The sequence below is a fragment of the Salarias fasciatus genome, chromosome 2 (genome assembly GCF_902148845.1).
Source record: "Salarias fasciatus chromosome 2, fSalaFa1.1, whole genome shotgun sequence".
Classification (NCBI taxonomy): Eukaryota; Metazoa; Chordata; class Actinopteri; order Blenniiformes; family Blenniidae; genus Salarias; species Salarias fasciatus.
In genome coordinates, this window is record NC_043746.1 from 11332168 (window position 1) to 11341903 (window position 9736).

Sequence of the window (9736 nt, forward strand, 5' to 3'; positions counted from 1 at the left end):
AGTGCAAAAACATGCATGTGAGATTAACTCAATCGGGCCAGCAAAGAACAATGGCAGAGATTGTTGATGGGTGTTGGATTGACCTTGAGTCATGGGGGACTGGAGAAAATCCAGGGCAGATCTTGGACACGTCTCCAGTCCATCACAGGGCCAAAAGATAGAGACTGACAGTCTCACGCGCTCAGAGTTCGAGGTACCAAATGTCTTTGGATTGTTGGAACTGTTTTGAGGCCCCAGCAGCAGGGAAGGGGCCCCCTTAGGGGGATTCCTGACGTATTGTTGCTGCAGTAGTTCCTTCATGTTTTCAGTGATATGAAGGAGTGACGGCCGGCTTGGGGCTCAAGGTGCATGCACGCCCCTGACCGTGCATACAGAGAGAGAACATGCAAACTCCACTCAGGAAGGCCACCAAGAGCAGTACTGTCCTGGATTCCTTCTCAATGTGAGACGACAGTGTTAACCACTGCAACACAGTAAGTAGTTAGAAGTAAAAAAAAATGAAAAGAAAAAAATATACATTAAAAAATAAAAATAAAATAAATGAAATAAAATCAAAAATATATAAAAATATCGAAACAAATAAATAAATGAAATTTGAAAAAAGGAACAACTATTTTGAAATTCTGTGTTTTTCTGTCTGTAAAGGAAGATTCTTTGTGAAACACTGAAATGCGCAGCGTCAAATCGCTGAACGGTGAAGCTGAGAGCTGTAATATCGCCCTCCAGCACCGAGGGGGTGTTGCCTCCAAGTAGCCATATTGAACGGAGCGAGAGTGTGTGTGTGTGTGTGAGAGAGAAAGAGAGATGTGTGTGTGTGATGTGGAGAGCAGGTCGGGCTGAAGACACATATAATTCCCGCACGCAGCCACTTGTGACGATGGCGGCCGCTGAGGTGGATGTCTTCGCAGTGAGTATGGATGATGCGCTGTCTGCGGGCCTGCTGACCACACACACACACACACACACACACACACACACACACACACAGAGATCAGGGCAGGAGACGCACATCGGTCAGGTGTAGTTAAAGAGCTGCCGGGAATGAGCGGTGCGTGTGCGCGTGATGCAGCAGGATGGCTGCGGGTGGTGGGATTTAATGTAGAATCCAGAGGAAACGCGCGGACGCGCAGTAAATAGAACCTGCACCTTGTAGCTACGTTCGGAGAGATTTTCTATAGACATCACGAGGAGAGCGCGCTCCAGCCTCCACACATACACGCGCGCGCGCACACGCACACCGTCCTCCTGTCTGCGCAGCATTTCCTCGGCCGTCGGCCGTGTCAGCACCTCTGACAGGTGCGCAATGAGCATCCGAGGGAAGGCAGGGGACAGCCGGCGGTAGGCGACTCGCTTAAGAGGATCAACATTAAGCAGCAGCCTCGTGTTAAGTGGTAGCTTCCAGCACCTCACGGGTCAACATCGCATCGCTCAGCAGAAAACGAGAAAAAAAAAAAAAAAAAAACAACACCCCAAGTGTGAATTAGAGAGCCGTCATACTTTACGCACGCACTGCGGTTCGGTGTGTTGCCCACAGGTTGCACTGGGGAGGAAGGATGGGACGCTGGGAAGTTCATGTTTGTGTAACTCTGGAGGAAGGGGGTTATGGGTACCAGGGCAGCCAGCAGCTTGGATATCCTCCCACACTGTGAAATAACACCCGGATAAAGGGCCCTTTGTGTGTGTGTGTGTGTGTGTGTGTGTGTGTGTGTGTGTGTGTGTGTGAGGGGGAGAGTGTGAGAGACAGAAACGGATGATTGTTGTATTGGACACATCCTGGTACTCATGTTGAGGCTTTTTGCAAGATGCCAGGGTCCCAGGATGAGTCTGGTGGAGGAGGAACAGGCCTTTCACTTGGCAGATTATCCAGACAGGACAACACACGTTCCCATCAGACCGGACTGAAATACCTCAGACTTAAATCTCTCAGCTTGTTTTCAGCAAAATATCTATAAACATGGAACGCACAGACAGCAGCAGGACGTTGAATACTGTGCAGTAAGCTTTTAGAAGTATGCAAATATAAAATCAGTGCCAATAACTGTACATTATAGCCATTTCTCAAGCAGGAAAATGTGAAATTCCCTGCCACATTTGATTATTTGTTGTTTTATGGATAAAATTAGTTATGGAGGCCCTCTGTGCGGGGGACACCAGAGAGCTGGCATGGGAGCACAGAAGCAGGAAAGATTTTGGGTTTGGGGAGAATTTATGGTCAGGAATGTTACAGAGTTCATGTAAAGAGCTGAAAGACGTTTAAAATGTAAAAATATCTGTAATAAGCAGTTATGCTTTTTATCACCTGATCCAAACAGAAATAAATAACATTATCTCCTACTGAGAAAAGCATTAGGGAGGATGCTAAAAATGAATGAAATCACTTCTTGGGGTGAGATAAAGCGTGTATTCATGACAGTTGGGTGGGTGGGTGAGAAGTTGTGAAGCTCTGTTTTCAGGGGGGTTCATCATTCTCCCACACTCTGGTAACTTTTGTGCCAGACTAAACCTTTTCTTTAAATGCTTCAAACCTTCAGTGTGAGATGAACGCTGCACAGCTCAAATAATTGTCTTGAGTGACTGGAGGAACACAGTTTGAAGCATCACAGGCCTTTTTATAGATCGGCCCCTTCAGTGTGTTCACTGGAAGACAGAGAATGAGAGGCGACCTCATTTACAAGTAATGCAGCATGATGGTTTTAATGCTCCAATTTTATTGATTCTTTTTTATTGTAAATATTACAGGAGATGAATTACGTACATGGACACATAACTGGACTGTGAATGATGTCTGTTTTAAACACGTGTACTTCAGAATGAAGAAAAGCGAAACCTGGAGCTCGGCGGCCATGTGGGCTTCGACAGCCTTCCCGATCAGCTCGTCAGCAAATCGGTCGCGCAGGGATTCTGCTTCAACATCCTCTGTGTCGGTACGTCTCGGCACAGTCGGAGCTGTGCGCTCAGTGATATTGTTCCGGAGCAATGCCGCGTCACCGAGTCTGTCTGCGTCGTTTTTCAGGCGAGACGGGGATAGGCAAGTCCACGCTGATGAACACTCTCTTCAACACGACCTTTGAAAATGAGGAAGCCAGCCACTACGAGCAGGAAGTGCAGCTACGCCCACAAACGTACAATCTGCAGGAGAGCAACGTCAACCTCAAGCTGACCATCGTGCACACCGTCGGGTTTGGAGACCAGATCAACAAAGAACAAAGGTACGGATTGTTGCTGGATGATAGATTCGTATGTTTTCGGACTGTGGGGAGGGGAACCAGAGCACCTTGAGAAGAACACACGTAGACATTAAGAACATGCATACTCCACACAGAGAGGCTCCCAGTTCTAATGTGGAATTGAACTAGAGGCACTCATGTTATATGAAAAAAGAGTAAAGTTAACAGCGAACTGTTGATCCAAAGCATCAAAGAATATGACAGAAAGTCAATAAATAAGACATCATTATTGAATATATACTCAATAATGACCAGAAATGAATAAATTAGAAATTTTAAATGTGTGTTCTGTTGTGTAATCAGCCTAATAGCAGAGGGAACGAATGACAAACGGTTCCTAAAGACGACACAGGCGTTTTCTTTACAGTGAGCTAAGTGCTGGCTGTTAACCGTCTCTCCCTCTCCTTCTCATGGTTCAGCCAACATACTGTCTGATTATGGAATTGGGAAATAGCTACGGCCCTGCTGCTGGCATGTGTGCTGGGAGGCCAGAAAATTAATAAGGGAACGGCTGGTGGAACAAATGCAGCATCAGAGCTGCAACGGCAGGAAGTATGAAAGTCTGACAGTCTTGGCTGCAGCACTGTCGGCGTGCAGAGTTTGTTCCCTGAATACTGATGTTGTTCACACAACAGGAGAGCAGCTGCATACAGCTTAATGTTCACGCATGTACAGACGCTGTAGTAATGCTTCCGTTTGTCAAACCTTTGTGCAGTTTTAAGCCCATCCTTGAGTATATTGACGCCCAGTTTGAGCGTTTCCTTGAAGAGGAGCTAAAGATCAAGCGGTCCCTGTTTAACTACCACGACACCAGAATCCACATCTGCCTGTATTTCATCGCCCCCACCGGACATTCGCTCAAGTCCCTCGACCTCGTCACCATGAAGAAACTGGACAGCAAGGTGACCCAAGTCTCTCGCCCCGCGCGTTTTTCATCCCGGGTGTGAACGAGCGTCTCCCCTCGGGCTGTCGCTCACGTCCCGGCTCTCCACTCAGGTGAACATCATCCCCGTCATCGCCAAGGCCGACACGGTTTCCAGGAGCGAGCTGGACAAGCTGAAGATCAAGATTATGAGTGAGCTGGTCAGCAACGGAGTGCAGATCTATCAGTTTCCAACAGAGGACGAGGCGGTGGCAGAGATCAACTCTTCCATGAATGTGAGTTCAAACCCTGGATGTGATGATATGAATTTTTATGTCCGCCGTTTTTCATTTTTATTTTTATTCTTAATGATATCTGACTCTCTGCTGCAGACTCACCTTCCTTTTGCCGTGGTTGGGAGTGTGGAGGACGTTAAAGTAGGAAATAAGATGGTAAAAGCAAGGCTGTACCCCTGGGGATCAGTGCAGGGTGAGTCTGCTGGACTGAGCCGATCTGACAAGACTCCAAAAAGTCGGTCGAGCCGTGCCGCAAAATTGAGTGTTTTATTTGAAATACAACAACATTATCAATATCATGACTTGCTGAAAGTTTTCAGTCAAGGGTAAACAGCAGGGCGCCTGTTTTTCTTCCTTCCCAGTGGAGAATGAGAGCCATTGTGATTTTGTGAAGCTGAGGGAGATGCTGCTGCGCGTGAACATGGAGGATCTCCGGGAACAAACACACGCTCGCCACTACGAGCTGTACCGCCGCTGCAAGCTGGAGGAGATGGGCTTCAAGGACACGGGCCCTGACAGCCAGTCGTTCAGGTGAAATCAGGGATAGCAGCGACGTAATGCAGCGGGGCAATTTACTCCCATTGCAACAACATAAAAAAAGCTTTTCTTATGATTTAAAACCATGTGAAATTATTTCAATAATTTATACTGCATTCATTTATTTATCTTCTATTGGCATTTCTGCTTCATGTGATAATAATGTCAACATACCACCTTTTTTATTAAAAAAACGAAAGTTTTTTTATGATCCGATGATGAAACATTGTGAAAGAAAGAAAAATCTGTAGTCATTTTTAATATTAGCGTCTTATTACTTGCCTTTGGCGTATCAGTTTTCATGGACAATGTTGTTACAACTAAATCAAACTCTAAGGAAAGGTATTAGTTATTTTTAGACGACATTTCATTATTTAAGGGATGCATACATGATTGATACTTTAAGATAACTTTCAATCCGTCCAGACCTCTTACTCACCTCATGAATGCTTTCAGCTCTGTGCAGCTTCCTCTCTGTCACCTTGTTCACATGTTGCAAGGTGACAGTTTTATTCAGGAGTTCAGGATTATTGAGTTCATCCAGCTTTTTATACATCTGTTTTTCATTTTTAGCACTCAAATAGTTGCTCGTTTGCAGTCAGGTTTTCAGGAAGATCTGAAGGGCTGCACTGAAGACAACTTCAGCATTTGAAAATTTGCATTTTATTGTTAGTTTGCAATTGATGCATTTGTGTTTTACTGCATTAAATACATTTTTCCACAGCAGTAGTTTCCCCCACAGCAGTAAAAGATGCGTGTCGAGCTAAATGTTGTCTCTGAATTGAGTTTTCCTGTGACGTTCAGCCTTCAGGAGACCTATGAAGCTAAGCGGAGGGAGTTCCTGGTGGAGCTGCAGCGCAAAGAGGAAGAAATGAGACAGATGTTTGTTAACAAAGTCAAGGAGACTGAAGCAGAGCTGAAGGAGAAGGAAAAAGAGGTAAGATAGCACTTCATCTTAAAATAACTCCACGTCTGTTGGATGTTTCGCGTGTTTCACGGGCTGCTCTGTCTGGTTTTTCAACGTCACATCCAGCTCCATGACAGGTTTGAGCAGCTCAAGCGGATGCACCAGGAAGAGAAGAAGAATCTCGAGGAGAAGAGACGAGAGCTGGAGGAGGAGATGAACGCCTTCAACAGAAGAAAGGTTGCTGCTGAGACTCTGATGGGACAGGCGCTTCAAGGTTGCTCACAACAGCCGTTCAAAAAGGACAAGGACAAGAAGAAGTAAGTCAGCTTTAGTCCGTTTGCTTACTGTACGTTATGTTTTCTGCTCCAGCAGTGTTGTTGATTGTTAACATCGAAGTCACCAAGATTAAACATTTCTCGAGATTTCTAAGGATAATACTCTAAAATCTCACATTCAGGTTACATTCACAAGATAAGGACGTGCATTGTCGTAACCGGTCTATGTGGAGTTGATCGGAAAGGGGGCGAGTGGCTGTAGGATGTGATTAATGAGATAGTGTTATCTGCCCAGAAGCCACGTTGGTCTGGAAACTGATCCAGGGACAGATTTAGACTGACACTGTGCGCCCAGACACCGTAGGAAGGGTCACAGCTTGCGTGACACAGCCTGATGCTCATGTCTCTGCAGGCTGACCTGCCAGACTGCATCTCAGGCGGGGGCTCTTCTGTTTACATACGACTGGGCTCACCGACGCTCGCGCCACGTGCAGCACAGATGATACCCAGACATCCCACATAGAACTGTAATCATTTTTGCAGGTGGAAAAATTTCACGTCAGGATGGATTATGCATGCTCAAAACTCGCGTATGCAGTCTGTAGCCAGGATTGTCCCAAAAAAACCTTTAAATGCACAACTGTCATCATAATTGGTCAGATAAAAACAGATGCAAGTTTATTTAGATGGTGTCACTAATAATGAAATAAAAAAATGGTGATCTTCCTGACTATTTTTTAAGATAAATCAATAAGTACCTTCTAATGCTAGACCTTTAAAGGATCTGTGACATAAATATCTCTCAAATGAAGGAGTGTTTTTCCAAGACATGTTGTGTCTGTATTAAAAACTTCCAGGTTCTGAATGTATTTATGTTGTGGAAAATTACATTATTCTACAAAAAGCACTGTTGCAGAAAGATTTTCAGATTGCACTTTTTTCTGATTGCTCATGATAGAATTTTGTGACAAGTACATATATAACTTTCAGCATACAGGCATCTGTTTGCACTAAAACTGAGGGAAAACATGGGAGTCATGCTACTGCATGAGACCCATGAACTAAAATGAGTTTGACACCCCTGATCTAATTTTAAGCTCAAAAGTAATGCGATTACCAGCTTTCTGGGCCGATGTTCAAATATGTCTGCTTTGTTTGCCTTTAAAACACCATAAGATGGATTCTTTTAACACCCCAAAGAGCATCAAAAGTATGTGAGGCGGTTTTTAAATGTCCCTACATTCAGCCATAGTTGGAGCTGAGAGGAGCTGCAAATCATCTGAGCAACCTGTCAGTGTTTTTGGAAATATATGGAAAAGAAGGGGAACACTTATTGAAGTCACATTCATACATCATTCACCTTATTTGTTTTATTTCTGTCATGCTTCCCTTCATTTTTTTTTTTATTTTGCCATATTTTGTCTTATTTCTTTTCCCCTTTCAGTTGATTAGTGGACCAAACGTCCAGGAACACCAGGAATGTGTGCGTCGTCAGCATGGGGGGAAAGGAGACTGTCATGTCTGACATTACTTACTGACACTGTATGTGGACTGACTGTGTGAGCCTGAATACTGTGAAGGCTACGAGCCACTGTGTACTTACGGATCACAAAGGTAGCTTTGCTCGGTGTGTTTGATTTGTCTCCTGATGCTGACTATGCTCGACACATGATAACAAATCCAGGGCCTGTTTTCATAACATGTAGCTTCTGTTATTTTATGTTCTTGCCATGAATGTGTGTTCATCTCCAGCCATGTATATGAGTCTCTGGTTCTCTGCGAGACATTATCAGAACTTCATAGGAAAAGGAGGCCAGCACCACATTGAAGGTCGTAAAATATCTATTAATGTGAAATAACTTGCTACTAGTTTGTACTGTACTTGAAAATATTGTATATTTGATTGTTGGCATTTAAAAGAAAAAAATTGTCTGAACACTGTTCTATGCAAAGTTACAAAGAACATAGGAGAATATTTCTCCAGTAGGTCTGAAAATAGGCAAATATTTTTGCATTATTTAAATTCAAAATAAATGCAAAGTTGGATGAAGAAATAGAGCATCAGTTCATTTGTCATGTGAACCCATTCACCTTTCAACAACCTCAGCGCCCCGGTCATCCATTACATCTGATTCAAAGCATTTCCTTCCCACTCACAAGTGGCGCTTTTTATGTATTAACAATTTACAATTTAACATCTGCTTTTGCTTTGGTCTTCAGTTCAGAGATAACAACAAAAAAAGTCACTAAAATCTGCTCTAAAGTATTGCATGTCATGTGTTACTGAGGTTTGTGTCATGATGTTAATACTGGTCAGACTAATCAATGACCCGGTTTTTTTCTTTCCTTTTCATAGCTTCTTTAGTCTTCCATCTGCGTGCTCCTTAACCTCAGGAAGGAATTTGAATTAGAAGACTTTCTACCACATCAAAAGATGACAGACTAACAATCAAGTGTATTATTTTTACATTGTTTGATAAAGTTTTATAAAAAATGAAGCATCCCTGGAAGTGCGGTACCTCAACCTTCCACGTCTAGGTGGACATTTGGTTGAGGAAGAGGGGTCTGGACCCATACCTTCCTCAGAAAAACAGGTAACTGTTAGCCCATATATTTAAATTTGCGGATTTCCCCCCCCCAAAAAAAATTGCCCTTGAGAAATGTTTCTGTTTACTTTTCCTCTCCCAACACTGACAAGGAATTTCCTCCCTTGATGTCTACTAAACTGTCCTTCAGCGGCACTCTGTAGCATGGTCTTTGCATGGCTCCTAAATGTCATCTTTCAAGTATTAAAAGATACCCTTTGCCAAAATCTTCTGTTTGCCATGTTATGCCTGTAGTTTAAGACTGATAACAGTTCACACTGTGAGATATAGAGTAATCTATTATATGCTGTTAAAGATTGTTCAGTGAATCATATTATGATTTAGAAGCACTTTAATCATAGTACAAATACTATATTTAATCATGTGTATCATCATATATTGTGTCTTGTCATACATACATGTGTCTGTAATATTTAGATAAAGGCATTTCATAGTTTACACTGCAAAGTCTATATATTCTCTTACATGGAAAAATCCCAGATGTATGTAAATTAAGGATTAGCTCTCCTAATGTCCGTATATCTATATGGTGGGTCTGTGTGGACACTTGCAGATTTGTAAATCCTAATATAATAAAGACTTTATTGAAAATGTGTACTTGTCTTTTTTATGAATACAGTTTTTTGGAAGGAAATGGATAATATTCGCCTGTAAACTGTTCTGGCTGTAGTTGGAGTCAGAATAAGTTCCTTCTAGATTGTTCCAGAAACATGGCTGTGTGTTTCAGTATAAATTCCACAGGCACTCACATTGGCTGGGCACATTTCTCTGATGCAAATTTTACAGAGAACCCTTGATTTTCATGTCCTCATAAATAAAATGTGATTTTCCTGTAATTTGTTATTTTACTTTTTTTTTCTTACTTGTTTTAATTACTGAACGATAAAACTGGGAAGGCAAGTAACGGTGCCACTGGACAGTACATTCATTTATTTCACGTTGATTGATAAATAATGACTAACGTCATTTTAGTGATCTACAATTGATTGTCTTGACACAACTCGGCACCCTCACCATTTTCTGTGT

General features: G+C 42.9%; 1 protein-coding gene across 2 annotated transcripts; it reads left to right on the forward strand.

Moving 5' to 3' along the window:
- The first annotated feature begins 802 nt into the window (after positions 1-802).
- Positions 803-9305, forward strand: LOC115399280 (septin-8-A-like). 2 transcript variants are annotated; one of them, XM_030106583.1, is made up of 10 exons: positions 803-907; positions 2810-2924; positions 3014-3209; positions 3943-4129; positions 4224-4385; positions 4482-4578; positions 4748-4916; positions 5727-5859; positions 5956-6146; positions 7549-9305. In XM_030106583.1, the coding sequence occupies exons 1-10, from the start codon at positions 818-820 to the stop codon at positions 7550-7552; spliced, it is 1344 nt and encodes a 447-aa protein (XP_029962443.1). In that variant the 5' UTR covers positions 803-817; the 3' UTR covers positions 7553-9305. The 2 variants fall into 2 exon arrangements, with proteins under 2 accessions (XP_029962443.1, XP_029962433.1); XM_030106573.1 differs by having other exon boundaries at positions 8461-9305.
- Positions 9306-9736: the final 431 nt, after the last annotated feature.

Coding starts and splice junctions, on each gene's coding strand:
- LOC115399280 (XM_030106573.1), top strand. CDS start 818: ATGTGGAGAGCAGGTCGGGCTGAAGACACATATAATTCCCGCACGCAG. Junction 2,925..3,013: donor CTTCAACATCCTCTGTGTCG/GTACGTCTCGGC, acceptor GTCGTTTTTCAG/GCGAGACGGGGATAGGCAAG. Junction 4,386..4,481: donor AGATCAACTCTTCCATGAAT/GTGAGTTCAAAC, acceptor TCTCTGCTGCAG/ACTCACCTTCCTTTTGCCGT.